The 16,460-nt window shown below is 48.4% G+C and overlaps 2 protein-coding genes across 3 annotated transcripts in view; one reads left to right on the plus strand and one right to left on the minus strand.

Moving 5' to 3' along the window:
* DNAJC16 (DnaJ heat shock protein family (Hsp40) member C16) overlaps positions 1-4,300 on the plus strand; it is a 31,169-nt gene extending 26,869 nt beyond the window's left edge. The window contains exon 15 of one of the 2 annotated variants that reach the window (XM_037498254.2): positions 129-4,299. In XM_037498254.2, coding sequence (XP_037354151.1) covers positions 129-528 — 400 coding nt within the window. In that variant the 3' untranslated portion in view covers positions 529-4,299. Of the gene's footprint in view, positions 1-128 lie in introns of both variants that reach the window. The other variant, XM_037498255.2, reaches the window with a different exon arrangement.
* Positions 4,109-11,838, minus strand: AGMAT (agmatinase). The gene is made up of 7 exons (XM_037498256.2): positions 11,522-11,838; positions 10,199-10,401; positions 8,082-8,130; positions 6,977-7,172; positions 6,184-6,363; positions 4,988-5,072; positions 4,109-4,281 (listed from the first exon to the last, which is right to left on the minus strand). The coding sequence occupies exons 1-7, from the start codon at positions 11,797-11,799 to the stop codon at positions 4,208-4,210; spliced, it is 1,065 nt and encodes a 354-aa protein (XP_037354153.1). The 5' UTR covers positions 11,800-11,838; the 3' UTR covers positions 4,109-4,207.
* Positions 11,839-16,460: the final 4,622 nt, after the last annotated feature.

Consider the following 16,460-nt stretch of genomic DNA (forward strand, 5'->3'; position numbering starts at 1 on the left):
CTTGTGGGCACCCTCCGGTCCTCTCAGAAATCCCACATTTCTTCTGTATTCAGCCCCACCCAACACAAAAATGTATGTTCCTGCAAATGCGTCAGGACACGTGCTGACGCTCCTTCTTCTTCCCGCAGGAGCAGCTGCCTGCACTTCTCCTTCCTGAGTCTCGACAAACACAGAGAATGGCTGGAATACTTACTGGAATTCGCGCAGGATGCCGCCCCCATCCCGAACCAGTATGATAAGCATTTCATGGAACGAGACTACACTGGCTATGTGCTGGCTCTGAATGGCCACAAGAAATACTTCTGCCTCTTCAAGCCCCAAAAAACAGTGGAAGAGGAGGAAGCCATGGGGTCGTGCGGCGGGCTTGACTCTTCCCTCCATCTGGGGGAATCTCGGGGGAAATCCTCCTGTGGCCTCGGATCCAGGCCTATCAAAGGGAAACTGAGCAGGCTGTCCTTATGGATGGAGCGCCTGTTGGAAGGCTCCCTACAGAGGTTTTACATCCCATCGTGGCCTGCACTAGACTGAGAGGGTTTCCAACAGAGACTTGAACTCTTCAGCCTTTTTAACGGGTCCCTGTGAACAGGTATTTTCAGGACTCAAACTATCACAGCAGACAGAGTATAGATTTTAGATCATTCTTCTAGAACAATGGCTAGAAGAATCTTCCTTTGTCCTGTTCTAACCTAGGAGTGAACACCACCACAGATTGAATTCCCTAGATGAAAATATTTTCCTTTGGAGTTCTTTTGTTTCTGCCCTGATTTGAATGCCGCACTATTTAAGCTAGGCTGCTCATTCCCTCCTCCTTGGTTGCCCCTGTCACGTGCTCACACCCCCCATCCCATCTCTGCTGGGGAAGCAGCACAGGGCTCAGTCTCGTAGCAGTACCTGGATGGACCCTTACAGGCTGGAGTGCTGGTCCCCCTGCACCCCCACCTGGTCCCGCAGTGCTTCTGCCACGTGCATGCCGTCCCCACGGAACCACCCAGCAGCTTCCGGGCCCTGCATCTTGGAAAGGGCCTCGTTCCAAGTGATCTTACGTGTGAAGGTGTTTCCGGTAGCAGGTAGCTCAGAGTCTATCTTGGGAGTCTCCCATGACAGTTGGTCAGCCACCGTTTTAAAAGGATCAGGGTGAGTGGGCGTTCTGCACGTGAGATTTCTTCCCTAGAGAAGTGGGGGAGAGCTGGGGTGACCGAGGGACCCCCTCGGTGAGCCTCTCCTCGGCTGCCTCTCCAGCGTGAAACCGCGCCAGGAAGGGCTCGGCAGGCAAGAAGTACTGTATCAACTTTGAGCCATTTCTGTGTATGTCTTCAGATGCCTTTCTGCTTCTGTCAACTTTAGGGTAAGGATATTAGGAGCCATAATTTGTAATCCTGTTTTTTGAGCGTAGAGATAAGCTGCTCTAAGCCAGTAGACGTTCAACTAAAGACACGCTCTTCCCACCCGCCGTGAGCAGCTCTTCACTCCATGTCACGTTAGTAAAACACCAGACGTGTCTCTGTATCAAGGAACTTAAAATGTCTCAACAATTGTATTTTGAGCACTATTACCCCCAAGTTCTATATCTTCAAGTCCTCTTTGTGACAAGTGAACCAAGACTTGTTCTGGACTCCTGTTTTGCAAAAGGCTTGCTCGAGCTTCTGGCCTCTATTTGATGTCTCCTCTGAATTGTTTTCACCCTTAACTTACAGCCGCTTCGCCAGTGACAGAGTCAGACCTGTCAGCTGCACCCCAGCTTGCTGAGCTACCTGGACTCCAGGCCGGATCAGACCAGCCAGTTAGAGAGTTTCCCTTTTCTCTTTTGGGCAAAACAGCCCCATGGAGTTTGGGCGACATTAGGAGGAGTCTGTGCAAACATCAAAGCAGACCCGCCTTGTGTCAAGTGAAGCGTCAAAATGGGACTTGTATACTAAGTATTTCTTTAACCATGGTTGCTTTAATCTAAGCCATTTGGATCCTGAATAACTTAAATAGTGAACTAGAGTACATCATAAATTATTGGAGGCCAGGAATTTCACAGAGTTTGTAGTTTTATTTTAAAAATAAAGAAATCATGCCAGGCTTCATTTTTCCACAGGCTCCTCTAAAAATGAACGCCTTCTCTGATTGCCATGCTTCATGGCCATGCTTCATGCCCGGCCCAGTTAGAAGTGATCAAGGATTCCCACTGACTCCTTGAGGTACCAGTCCTCACAACTGTTTTCTGGACCTGTCATGGCCAGGTTGCTTTTATGATAGTGTTTTTGGTTCAGTGGTAGGTTTTATTTTTAATTTCTGGTACAAATGGAATTCCCAACACTAATTTCTGAAAACCAAAAACTCCCCAGAGTTGTTCATTTGTTTAAAAATGTATCGTTCAAATAAAAAGTCCCTTCAGACAGTGTACCTCCCAATGTACTAAGAAAGGAAAATGATAGTAAGATTGAAAGCATTCCTGGTAAACATTTTGGCCCTAAAGTTCTTGTGCAGATCATTTGGGGGGCTGGTAGATCTGTCCCCAAGTGGACACTAGAGAGCTTTCATTTTAAATCAGATTTTGTTTGAAATCAAATCAAGATCACCCAGCCCTTTCCCCCTGAATGTTGTTCCCATGAATTCGTTTATCTTTTACTTTTGTGTCAAACATATAAGCCCTTGTCACGTTCAGCCAATGTCGCCACCACCTGTCCTGCATGTAATCACAGACCTGATTTCGGTTTTAACTTCCTAGTGTTTGAATACCCTGAAACTGACTGCGTCCCTGTTCGCAGAGGCGGACTTTGCTGGTCGGTACAGGCGAGGCATCATGTTTAGCAGATGGGGAGCGAAGACTAACTTAAAACGATTCTCTGTAAGAGACTCACCCATGTAAAAAAGATTTCTCACGGCCAGGTGTTGGCACAATCTGTGAATGCTGAAGTCGCTGCCCCACCTCAGCAGCGTGTCAGTGACAAGACCGCCCAGCCTCTGCCAGGTCACGCCACCATCACCTGATGACCAAGAAAACTTGGTGATGGTTTTTAAATAAGAGGTTGATTTCCTCCTCACTCAGTATATTGAAATGTTTTCCTGATAGATAAAAGATCATGAGCTGAAGGTGTTTTAAGTGGTTTGCTTTGGGAAGGACATTCGTTTTGGGTTGTTTTTTTTTGTTTGTTTTTTTTTTTTTTGAATAAAATTCTCTAAAAGCAGGTGCACAGCATCCTTACAGATGAAATGTTGCTCAGGCTCATACACCTGACATCATCCCTTGAAAACAGAGGCAGCAGAGCAGCTGCTGAATCTCTTTGTTCAGTTTGTCAAGGAGGGGGATTGTGTTTTCAAGATTGATGTGAAAAGAAGGTGAATATTTTGCACTTTTGATACTCTTAAGAACAAATAACCTATTTGGCAAATGGTGTCTTTTTTATGTTGTTTTGTTTTGTATTGTGAACAGGCACTGAAGCTGATGTTATTTTAAGATTATTACAGACTGGAAACAGAAATAAACTATTTTAATGTGTGATGATTATGGGTAGCTTTTGCGTTTCAAGACAAGGATTTGATCACGGGCGCAGCTACAGAATTGAATTTGCATGTAACTCAACACATGCTTAAGATCAGTGCATCTTAACTGCAGATTTCAGGAACTGCCATCATGGAGGCTGTATCAGCTGGAAGAGGAGGCGAGGGGGCAGGCGGTTAAGGAGGCGTCCCTGAGGGTCTGCTGAGTCCCTGGTGTCTGGTTTAGAAAACAATTCATGCACCTCCCTGGGCTTTTGAGGGGGGAGTTGACTAGGAACCGTGTGTTATTCTGTCCCAAGCTTTGTGTTTATGTTCACCACGGCCTAAAATCAGGACGCGGCCCTGAGTGTCCAGAGGAGGAGCCCCAGAAATAAGGAATGTTTGTACAGTGTTATAGGTTTTTACAAGGTCGTTCCTCCAGTGTGTGGATAACCTTGAGCTAAATTCTCCATCCCTTTCCCTTCCATCCCCCAACATTTTCACCAGAGGGGAAAAGCCAAAACAGCCCAAGTGGTGCTTTTTTTTTTTAATCCCTGCTCCTTAGAAGTACGTGCTGTTTGGATTAGCGTTCCTCTGGATGCCCTGATATCAGCCACCAACGACATTTGGAGCAAAAGTTTTATTGGCATAAACTCTTGAGGATTCAGCTGCTTGCTCATAACTTCTTTCCAGAGAACTTGTCCTTGACACAAGCTGGTGTTTTATCCTGGAGGACACCAGCTCAGACGGTTTTCACCTTGGGGAGAGCACACAGCATCTCAAACAGCAGGTTGGCCGCCACGAGGGCCGTGTTGCCTGCAAAGAGGGAAAACCCACGTCAGCACCACACAGGTGTCCTCGGCCTCCCAGGACCCCTCGACCTCCCTGGGTGCTGGCTCCCGCAGAGTCCTGCCTTCTAGAGGGGGCGGCCCACTCCCCGGGACTCACTTTCCCTGGCAGTCTGTTCCTGTCAAGCATCATTTAGAAAGAGTATTTTAAAAGTTGAAGGTTGTTTGCTCAGAACAGATTCCCCTCGAAGGAAAAGCCCTAATGGTGTGTATTATGTTTGCGATCTACCCTCTGAGGCTAATAGGCCTAACTCTGTAAACTTGCTAAATGAAAATGACTAGGATGTTATCTGCTTCCAATACCTCTCCTACATCTGCTTGCTCCTCCCTTTTTAATGCTATTAAATATTACTTAACTTTGAGAGCTCACTTTTGAATGAAATGTCACAGGCGATGGAGCTGCCCCGCCGTGTCACTGAATGGCAGGCTGGTTTCTCTCTGCTGACTGGTAGGCAAGCTAATAATACTTAGCCGCCTCCCTGGGGTTTTGTTAGGGTTAATTAGCTCATGTTTGTAAGGCATGCAGTAGTAACAGGTTTATTTTCTTCACTGTAGGACATTCTTGGCAGGTTCCTGAGTTGTACAAAAGGACCCATCCATCTACCTTATACATGTGAACTGGATGAAAGCCACTTAAGCTGTGGCTGCCTACCAGCCCCCATGTGCTCACTCACCAGAAGGATCGTATAGCGGGGAAACTTCCACAAGATCACAGCCCACCACGTTCAGGCCTTGACAACCCCGGATGATCTCCAGGGCCTGTCCGAGATCAAGTCACAATCATTTACAAGAAAGGAAACCAGGGGAGGCCTCCACGAGTCCCCACCCATACCCACCCTTTGGCTCGGAAACTGTTCCTTTGCCTCAATAAACATTCCCCGACAGTCACACACACTGGCGGGCATCACAGAGACAACAATCGGAGTGCAGTCCCTGCTCCTCAGGGCTCCATAGTGTGATGACAAGACAAGCAAGCCAGTCATTTCTGGGTCAAGTGTGAAGGACTTCAAGAAAAGCATACACCAATCTGGGTATAGATAGCAGCCTGGAGCATGCACGAAGGCTTCGCCCAAGTGGGAACACTCAGCTCAAAGGCCGGATGACTAGGGCAAGGGAGATGCAGGCAGCAGAAGCAACACAAGCAAAGCACCAGGATAGAGAAGAGCCAGTAACTATCAATAGATGTGGCTGCAAGTCGGGAGGGGTAGTAGGAGGAGAGCCATTTTGTGTGAAAGGATTTACAGGTAGAAAAACCCAGAGGGATGATGAGTCAAGGAATAATAACTGTTTTAGAAATCTCCGATGGGAACTGAGACTGGCTTTGAAGAGGGAGCCCTTACTTTCTGAGAGGATATAAGGTAATCCTCCTACAAGGTTTAAGTCTTCACTCACCAATATATTTGAATGTCTATTTGTATGGCAGGCCCAGTTCTAGGCTCCAAGAGCAGTGAACACAAAGGCCCCACCTCCTGAGCTTCCCTTCCAGTTAAAACCACACTCCAACCCTGTCTCCCCTGCATGTACCTTACAGGAGTTTTATCCGCGTGTTTCTAGAACTCCTAAATGATCTCAGTAGGTTGTTGACCCCACTGCACACTTTTTAAATGTAACCGCCAAAAGAGAAGTTTACTGTTCTGAAGAGGAGCCAACTACAGGTGGACCAGAGGCAGAAAGACCAAACGAAGAATTACTATACCCCAGATTTAAAAGGAGTTACAGTCAAAACAAGTGAGTTTTCAAACCCGCAGTCGGTCCTGAGACCACTCAGGTGCTCTGCTTTTAATATCCTGAAGACTCACTTTGAATCCCAGGAAAGAGGGGAGTTAAGAATCCTCATCCCCAGGAATTGTCACTGGTGGAGCCGCCTTACCTGACTAGGGGTGAGACCAGCGATTTCGGGAGTCCCTGTCCCTGGGGCATAGGCAGGATCCAAGCCGTCAATATCAAAGCTGATGTACATGGGTTTGCCCCCCAACTGCTGCCTGACCTCCCCCATCAGAGGAACCAGGGACTTCATCCAGCAGTCTTCAGCCAGGACTACCCGGAACCCCTGGAGAGAGGGGGCAGAAGAACAGAGGTTAAGGGGAAGCATTTGGGGGCATCTGTGGGCACCAGCCCTAGGCCGAGCTCCATGTGTGCCCAGCATACTGGCCCTCAGTCTCTGTGAGGAAGCTACTACTGTCCCCACGTCCCCAGGGGGATGGAGGAACAATGGCTGGCCAGGAGGCAGGAGCAAGTCAGAGGGAAGCTTTGCTAAGGCAAGAGTGACAAACTCAGGGCAGCCCAGGCCAGCACCCCCTGAACAGCTCTTTCCAAAAAACTAGCCTTTGCATGCTCTGAAAGCAGAGTGCTGGGTGTCCCATTGGGACACAAGCCATTGCACCCAGTGCTGAGGTGGAGAACTAAGAAGGTGAATGCTGAGGAGGTCCCGCCACATCTGAGGGCTCCGTCTGTTTCGACTTGTGACCCCACCGGTGACACAAGAGGCCTCCTCTGCCTCCCAACTGACATCCTCGCTCCTCTCTGCTCCACGGGGCCTTCCTGAGGCAAATTTAGCCTTTCATCCCCTTTCTGAACCGGATTAGGAAAATCCATCATGCCCCTGAGTGGGCAACGGAGAGGGAGGCGCCTGGGAGGGGCAGAGGGAGGGTGCGAGCTGTCACCTGGCTCCGGCTGTATCTGTAGGTATCCAGGGTCACAGAAGAGCCCCGGATGCCGATCTGCACCACACGCTTGCAGTCCAGGAGCCCCTCGTCCACACAGCGGCGGAAGGGCGTCCCATGGTAGAGCTTCTCTCCCAGGGCCTTGTCGGCCGTGTCCATGTGCGCGTCCACATGCACCAGCCCCACGGGGCCATGCCTGGCAACAGACAACAGGGCCACTGAGAGGCCACGCCTCTGAGGCCCCAGCATGCCCTCCAGGCCGCCAACACCAAAGCCTTCAAATTACTTAGCAGCTCAGAACAATAAGCTGACATGAGCTTTAACTACCACCTGCTCCCCATCACCCAGAATTCCCTTCTCTGAGAGGTGGAGAGGGCTGGGAGCTCGAGAAGGAAGCACAGCCGCCCAGGTGAGCTGGGCTGAGGATGCACTAACTAAACACCGCTGCCAAGAAGCAGCCTCCATGCCACCGTCTCTCCAGCCTCCCCACCAACCCTTCCAACCACCCCGAATAAACACAATCCAAGCCCAAAGACTATACACACCCGGCCCCACGGAGATTGTGGCTTGCACACCCTTCCCGTATCTGAATTCTGGAGCCACCCCAGCCTGGGCCCTGCCCTTTCTCAAACTAATGAACCAAAGTTAGTCCATTTCTGGCAGACCCCACTACTGGGAGATCCATCACCTCATTCTCCAGGAAAAAATTGGGCCTTTCCTCAGTGACACTTCACTGTACCAGTCAGTATTTGTATTTGGTCTTTCAAGCAAAACAGAAACTGAGGTTAACTATCCCGCTAGGGGCTCATCTTCCAAAACCCCAGGCAAGTTGAAAATGCTGAGTGTGCATCCCAGAGCAGCTCTAGGGCAAAGGAAGTGGCCAGGGTGTTAATAATAAATTGTCTTGGCTTCCAGTGATGACTGACAGAGACACCCAGAGCTCAGCGTTAATTTTGATGCAAGGAAGCAACTCAGTGGGGAATTTCCTATCACCCCCCACCCCCATGACCTGAGCCAGCAGAGATCACTGATGCCATCCACAACTAACTCGTTCCCTGGCTCCTGACTTTTGAAACCTCACTGGGCCCAAACATTTGGGACTTACTTTTTTGCCACTGCTTGCAATATGGGATATGTGATTGTGTGGTCTCCACCTGCAAGGACAATGAAGAAATATCTGGGATGTAGATAAGATTAGGGGACCATGCATTACGTGAAACAATCTTCAGTTTGCCAAGTTCTGGCACTCTGCCAGTTAAATCGAAGAACTGTAACCCCAGCTAAAATAAGATCTAGTTCAGTAGTGAGAAAATGGTCTCTGGATGTTTGAGATTACATTGGCATTGTAAAAAGGCAATTAAATAAATTAAGGCTTGCAGATAAAATACCCAGAACAGCTTTGTCCAATAAAACTTTCTGCAGTGAAAGTTGCAGTTCTGTTTTTCCACTGGCTACTTTAGTGGCCATGAGTCACATGTGGCTACTGAAATGAGGCTCAAGCAAGTCAGAAACTGAATTTTAATTATTGCTTAAATTAATAATTAAATTAGTAATTTAAATAATTTTAATTAAAATGGTCACATGGGGCTAATGGCTACCCTAGTGGGCAGCACAGGCCTTTCCAGGTTTTACTATTGATAGTAATTAAAATTAACAACAGGGGCCTCCCCGGTGGCGCAGCGGTTGAGCGCTGGGTTGCGAAGCTGCCCGCGGCCTCTGTGGCGCCTGTTCGATCCCCAGCTGCTCCCGGCCACCAGAGGAGGGTCCCACATGGCATGCAGACCCCTCCTGTCGCCAGCTGCTCCCCTCAGCAGTGTACTTCGGTCCTTCTGCCTGCTCTGCTCCCTGCTCTGGCTCTGGTGAATTCTCTCACCCTCCCGCGCTTCTGACTGTACCCAGTGCATGTACAAACAAACAAACAAACAAATAAATAAATAAAAATACATGCCCCTTTAAAAAAAATAAAATAAAAAATTAAATTAAATTAAATTAAATTAACAACAGCTAACACTGATGCTTAAAAGATGCCAGGCACAAAAATGAATAAAGAAATAAAATACAGGCCTCTCTGGTGGTGCAGGGGTTAAAGTCTCAGCCCTATCAAGCTATAGGCTGCAGCCTGAGTTCCATCCAGGCTAGGGAGGTGACCCACATGGCGCAACAGACCTCTCCTGTCTTGCCTGTTGCTCCCCTCAGCAGTGTATTTCAGTAGATCTGCCTGTTTTGCTCCCCACTCTCCGGTGAATCCTCTCAAACCCCTCAACTCTGGCCTACACCAGTTATTGTGTGCATAAAAAAAAATAATAAAACCCTCCAGGCACCATGCTGGGCACTCTAGGGACAATTTCACTCTAGGCCCTCCCACAAAAGTGGCAGTTCAGGCAGGGGCGGTGTCATTCCTGTTTTACATAGGAGGAAATGAAGCCAATGCACAAGGGAGCTGAAATTTCAAATCTTGCCATCCAGAAACCACACTCCTCACCTCTGTACTCTGTAGATTAGGCTCTCTAGCTTGGCAAAAACAAAACTGGATATTTAGAGAAAGATCCATGTCATTTTAACTATGTGTGAACCAGAAGAGAAAGAAATGTGACAATGAGGGCGAGGGACAAAGTGGAGAAGGGCAGGGAAAAGCTGCCCTCCGGGTTGATACAGACCCCAACAAGGAAGAAAAAAATGCCCCTTTGCTGATCTCTCAAAGTCCCTAAAGCAAGGCCCTTGAAATCGTTAAAAAGTCATAACCGAGTGCCCGGTAGCAGCTCTTCCAGGTCCGGATCAAGAGCTCAAAGGTAAAGTGAGTACAGGCACTTGCCAGGATGCAAAATTTAAGGAACACCAAAAGCTCAGTAAACAAGATGAGTGCTATTTGAATGTGATGTTTCGAAAAATCAAAAGTAACACCAAAAAATGAAGATACATTATAAAGAGAGATGGGTCAATAACTGCTGTTCCAGGCAATCTGGGAGCCATACTTACCCTTGATTTTTTCAGTGCCCCTTAAATGTTGCCCTGAGGCAAATGCCTCACTAGCCTCACCCGAGTCCATCCCTGTGGTCCTGCTAGTCCAAAAATGTGTATCTCCCTCCCCAGCAGTTAAAACACACGCATGAGAAATGTGGTGTTTCCTCCTGTCCCCATGTTCACAGCGGCTCGCCTGAGAAGCAGCAGTCCATCATACATAACCCCCAGCCCAGGGCCACGCTTGCCCTTGAGGCGCATTACCCAAGGTCAGAGGAATACAGCCAGCTGCTATGATTTTCTCATAGGCCTCTCGAATCCGGCGGCAGCTGTCCTGGAGGTTGTAAAGATTGACATTGACATCGCCGAGGTCTGCAACCATGAGCGACTGGAAAGGGACGGCCCTGGTGCTGGGGTTGACTCTCCGGATCATCACAGACTCCTCCCGGATCCGGCGGGGTCCAAATCTGGAGGAATAATGATTCTGTGGGCCACCCCTTGGGGTGCAGGAGCCTGCCTTCTCAACCGCCATATCCCAGGCTGGATGATCCTTTGGGCGGGGGATGAGGGTGAGATCCTGTGCATTCTAAGATGTTTAGCAGCATCCCTGGTCTGTGCCTACCAGATGCCAGTAGCACAGCTTCCAGCTAAAAATGCCTCCAGACGCTACCAACTGTGTGTGTGTGGGGGGGGGGGTTACAAGGAGGGGGTTCATGGAGCCGGAGGAACCCCAGATCCCACTGATCTAGGCTACCAATGGAAAAGATTAAAAGTTGGCCACCCATGCAGGGGTTAAACAGCCCTATCAAGCTATCACCAGCCACTGCAGCACAAGTTCGATCCCCAGCTTTGCCAGGGAGCTACCCACATGGCGCAGCAGACCTCTCCTGTCTCCCCGCTGCTCCCCTCAGCAGTGTATTTCAGTGGATCCTCCTGTTCTGTTCCCCACTCTGTCTCTGGTGAAATTCTTACTGCTGCCCCCCACCACTGCACCTCTGTCCTACACCCCAGTTCTTGTATGCATAAATAAATAAATCTTAAAAAAAATAAAAATAATTTTTTTAAAAGTTGGCCCATCTTCAATTGCTAAATGGTTTTAGGTAATAATCTCCCTGAGCCTCGGTTTCCTAATCTATTCCTAATCAGAATATGGATGTTTACTTTACCCTGTTGCTGTAAGAATTATGAGGTCATCTACACAAAGGGCCTTGCACTCAGTAGACACTTAATAAATGGCTGCATTTATAATTCAGATGTAAACTTGCGGAGCTGAATGGGAAAGAGCTGATGCGCAATGATAAGGAAAACGGATTGTTACTTCCACTGACTTGATGGCAGGAAAATTGCCTGAATTTCAGCAATGCTTGAGTCAGGTGGCTTGGGAAAGTATTATCCCCTGCCTCTGGAAAACCGGGGCTCCACCATCACAGTGGCAGCAAGACAGGGGTCCCCCTGGGGAAGGCCCGGCCCTTTCTTTCCCGGGCCCCGCCGCCAACCTGCCCCAGGAGCAGAGGAGCCCATCGGTTTGCCTTCGGGCGCCGGGCTGCGGGCTGTCTGGCCACGTGTCCCCCGTCTCTGGGACCTTACCTGGCCCCGGGCCGGTTGGAGGTCCCGATGTCCAGAGGCACCCCGACGAAGGCGGCGTCCAGCCCCTCGGGGGAGGTCTGCACCGGCAGCCGCATCATAGAGCAAACGCCCACCGACCGGGCCACGAACTCGGAACTGGGGGGCTGGTTGAAGGGGGGGTCAGCGGCCTTGCTGCTCAGGCTGCGGCAGGGGTAGCGGAGCCCGGCGGGGGGCAGCCCCCGTGCGCCCCCGCGGGCCCCCAGGCCGCGGGCGCAGCCGGACACCAGCAGCCTCAGCATGCCGCCCGCCGGCACCACCTCGCCCGCCGGCACCACCTCGCTGCCCGCACCAACCCGCGTGCGTGCCGGCCCAGCCCGGCTGCCGCCTGGGCTCAAAGGGCAGGGGCGCCGGGATCAGAGGCAGGGGAGGGGCTGCAGGTGCCGCCGGTCTCCACCCCCACCCCCACCCCTCTCCGGACTTCGGCCTCTGGCCCTTTGCTGGCTGCCTTGGTAAATAGAGCCGGGTTTGGGGCGCCCTACTCACGAGCACCCACACTGCCCAGGGGAACTGCGACGCTAAAACCTGGTTCTCCCACTCAAAGCAATTTTTTTTAAAGGTTTTTATTTATGCATACAAGAACTGGGGTGTAGGCCAGAGGTGTGGGGGGTAAGAGGATTCACCAGAGACAGAGTGGGGAGCAGAACAGGCAGACTGACGAAATACACTGCTGAGGGGAGCAGCAGGGAGACAGGAGAGGTCTGCTATGCCATGTGGGTTGCTCCCTGGCCCGGGATCGAATTCATGTGGCAGTGGCTGGCCATAGTTTGATAGCGCTGTGTCTTTAATCCATTGCCACCAGGGAGGCCCCAAAGTAATATTTTTAAAACCCAAAGGTTTGAAGGGGAAAAAACCTTTCTCTAAGAGAGGAAAAAAGAAATGCAATTTTTTAAAGAATGTATTAGGTGTTGGGGGCCTCTCTGGTGGCGCATGTGGTTAAGACGCAGCCTATGAAGCTGTTGGCAGCCTTTGCAGCAAGAGTTCAATCCCCGGCCAGGGAGTTACCCACATGGCGCAGCAGACCTCTCCTGGCTCGCCCGCTGCTCCCCTCAGCAGTGTACTTCAGTCAGTCTGCCTGTTCTGCTCCCCACTGTGTCTCTGGTGAATCCTCTCACCCCCACACCTCTGGCCTGCACCCCAGTTCTTGTATGCATAAATAAATAAATAAATCTTTAAAAAAAATGTATTAGATGTCTGGAAGCAGAATCTTTCTGAAAAACCTTTTAAAGACGGACTTAGAGCCGAGCCAAACTGTAGGGAAGGCAACGGTGCCAGCAGCCCACCCATCTACCGTCCTCTTTCTGCCTTCCTTTTATTTTTTTAATGTTATCGACATATAATATACTTTTATTAGTTTCAGGTGTACAACATCAGTGATTCAATATTTGTATAGAGTACTGTGAAATCATCACACTCCAGTTAGCACGTCACCTTAGACAGCTAATTTTTTTTTCTTGTGATGAGAACTTTTAAGATTTCTCAGCAACTTTCAGATGTGCAATATGGTATTATTAACTGTATTAATAATCATCATGCTGTGTGTTATGTTACAACCTCATGGCTTATTTTATAACTGGAAGTTTGTACCTTTTGACCCCCTTCACCCATTTTGCCCATCAATGGAATAGTATTCAGCCCCCACCAATCTGTTCACTGTTATGATGAGCTTGTTTTTTATTCTTCTTTTGTTTTAGAGTCCATGCAATAAAAGACAGCATATGGTATTTGTCTCTCTGTCTGACTTTCACATTTAGCATCATGCCCTCAGGGTCCACCCATCTTTGTCACAAATGGCAAGAGCACATTCTTTTTTATGGCTGAATACTATTCCATTTTTTTAATCCATTGCTCCACAAATGGACACTTATGCTGTTTCCATAGTGTGACGATTGTAAATAATGCTGCTTTGAAGATTGGGGTGCATGTATCTTTTTTCAGTTAATGTTTTCACTTTCTTCAAATCCATATCCAGTAGTAGAATTAATTGCTGGATCATAAGGTAGCTGTCTTTTTAATTTTTTGAGGAATCTCCATTCTGTTTTTGTTTACATTGCCACCAACAGTGCACAAGAATTCTCTTTTCTCACTGTCCTCGCCAGCACTTTGTTATCTCTTGCCTTTTTAAAAATATTTATTTTGTAGAAGAATTGGGTGTAGGCCAGAGGTGGAGGGGTGGGGGTGAGAGGAATCACCAGACAGAGTGGGAAGTAGGACAGGTGGATTTACTGAACTATACTGCTAAGGGGAGCAGTGGGCAAGACAAGAGAGGTCTGCTGCACTATATATGCTCCTTGGCCGGGGATCAGACTCAGGCTGTAGAGGTGATAGCACTGAGACTTAACCCCTAAGTCACCAGGGAGGCCCCTCTCTTGTCTTTTTGAGAATAGCCATTCCCACAGGTGTGAGGTGAATCTCATCATGGTTTTGATTTGCATTTCCCTGAGGATAAGTGATAACAAGCACTTTCTCATGTGCCTATTGGCCAGCTGTAACTCTTCTTTGGAAAAATGTCTATTCAGATTTTTCTCCAGAAAAAAATATCTTTTCTAAGAGGGGAAAAGACACTTGGGAAAGAAAGAAGTGCTTTGCAATAGAATTATGTGCCTTATAATAGTAATATAATTTATCTGATAAAATATCTGCTTTGGAGCCTCCCTGGTGATGCAAGGGGTTAAGTCTCAGCACAATGAAGCTATCCACAGACACTGCAGCATGAGTTCAATATCGGGCCAGGGAGGTGACCTACATGGCGCAACAGACCTCTCCTGACTTGCCCACTGCTCCCCTCAGCAGTGTATTTCAGTAGATCTGCCTGTTCTGTTCCCCACTCTGTTTCTGGTGAATCCTCTCGCCCCCACACTTCTGGCCTGTACCCCACTTCTTGCATGCATAAATAAATAAATCTTTTTTTTAAAAATCTGCTTTGTCCTTTTGGATGTCCTCTAAACCCAATGCTTGTGAAAAAAAAAAGTAATACATGTTTGGTGAGCAGGTGAATGGATGCAGCACTGGGTGATTATGCTTTCAGCCCCAAACTGTGCCAGCCAGAGTGTGAGGGCAGCGCTGTGGCCCCTCAGCTGCCTGTGTGGATTCCCTCTGGCCTCGCACATGAGGCATGGGTTCTGCAGGCGTCAACACTTTGAGTTTGTCTGTGCTTGCAGAAACTAGAAAAGATCCAGCAGCAACTCCAGCCTCCCCACTGGGGCTTACTCTGACACTCCATTCACCTTGTTGCCCAATCTTTAACTTCTTTGTCCCCTGGCCCTAAAGAAAACATATTTTTTAGCAAGTTCAAAATATTTTCCTCAAAGTTTGTCAAAGTCTCCACTCTTATATGAATTCGACCTATAAAGTAACACACTCAGCAGTGCCTCCGGGAATACTTAACACACTCACATGGAGTTACCTATACTCATAACATCATTTTTTTAAAAGATTTATTTATTTATTTATTTATTTATTTATTTATTTTTAAAGATTCATTTATTTATACAAGAACTGGAATACAGGCCAGATATGCGGGAGGGGTAAGAGGATCCACCAGAGACAGAGCGGGGAACAGAACAGGCAGACTGATGAAATACACTGCTGAGGGGAGCAGCAGGCTAGACAGGAGAGGTCTGCTGTGCTATGTGGGTTTCTCCCTGGCCGGCCGGGGATCGAACTCATGCTGCAGAGGATGTGGATTGCTTCATGCTTAACCCCTTGTGCCTCTAGGGAGGCCAACATCATTTTTGAAAATATAGTAGGTACTACTTGAACATGAGATTGATTGTTCAGTCTTTCTATTCAGTTTATGGAAGGGGCCTCTGTAGCTTGATAAACCCACCTTTACCCAGACGCCCCCTCCTCTAGTCTGAGATGAGCCTCCTGAAGGGCCAGGGAAAGGGATGGAAGAGTTTGTACTTATGAAAGGGAATGGCCACCCAGGAAGTTGAGGGTGTCCCCGTTATGCAGTTTCAAAGTCAAGCCAGGAGAGGGCACAAAAAACTTGTGCGTGACCATCTAACAAAGAAGAGTAGAATTTAGGAGATGGACAGAGCTTTCTTTGAACCATCTGATTGGGCAACATCTAGTTTACGGCCTTTTGTCTGTCTGATTTCACCCTGAGATCTCAACGGTGCTACTATTATAAAATAGGCCACCTTAGTCTTTGTGCTATTGAATTTTTTCTTGAAGAAAATGATGAGATTTTTTTCATGTCCCAGATCATCTCCTATGCATTTCCTTTAGATAACATTTCCCTTTGCCTTTCTAAGTAGCCACCAGCTTCTGAGTAACTCCTCTTCATCTGCAAAGTAGGCACCGTAGAGCTAGCCTGCAAAGTAGGCACTGTAGAGCTAGCCTTTCCTGACTTTATCTAAGGGAAGGCCCTCCCACGCAGTTATGTGGTGACATACAGTCAATAATACATCATCAGTCTGGTCCTTAAAGACAAAGGCATTAGACAAGCGCAAGGGCTGATTGTTAATTACAAACTGCGCACTCTGGGCAAACAGACCAGACTCAAGTAATAAGACTGAATTCTCAATAATTGATGACTCCAGCGATGATGGTTTAAACTTGAGGTTCTAGGGCCTCCCCTGGTGGCACAGCAGTTGAGCGTTGGGCTGTGAAGCTGCCCGCAGCCTCTGCAGCGTCGGTTCGATCCCCGGCCGCTGGGCAAGGGTCCCACATGGCGCGACAGACCTCCCCTGCCTCACCTGCTGCTCCCCTCAGCAGTGCATTTCATCAGTCTGCCTGTTCTGTTCCCCACTCTGGTGAATTCTCTCACCCTTCCGCGCTTCTGACTGTACCCAGTGCTTGTATAAATAAATAAATAAATCTTTAAACTTGAGGTTCTAAAGTAACACAAAGCTCAAGGAAATGGGGAGATGCTGTTTAGACAAAACCCCCTATGAAT

This window comes from Talpa occidentalis, unplaced genomic scaffold (genome assembly GCF_014898055.3).
Source record: "Talpa occidentalis isolate TD23 unplaced genomic scaffold, MPIMG_talOcc4v2.1 talOcc4.9, whole genome shotgun sequence".
Taxonomy (NCBI): Eukaryota; Metazoa; Chordata; class Mammalia; order Eulipotyphla; family Talpidae; genus Talpa; species Talpa occidentalis.

Excerpts from the sequence above, each read along its gene's own strand:
- AGMAT (XM_037498256.2), bottom strand. The coding sequence starts at position 11,799 with ATGCTGAGGCTGCTGGTGTCCGGCTGCGCCCGCGGCCTGGGGGCCCGC. Across the intron at positions 8,131-10,198 it reads CTGTATTCCTCTGACCTTGG|GTGGAGACCACACAATCACA; the intron begins GTAATGCGCCTC and ends TTGTCCTTGCAG. Across the intron at positions 4,282-4,987 it reads CCCGCTATACGATCCTTCTG|GCAACACGGCCCTCGTGGCG; the intron begins GTGAGTGAGCAC and ends CCCTCTTTGCAG.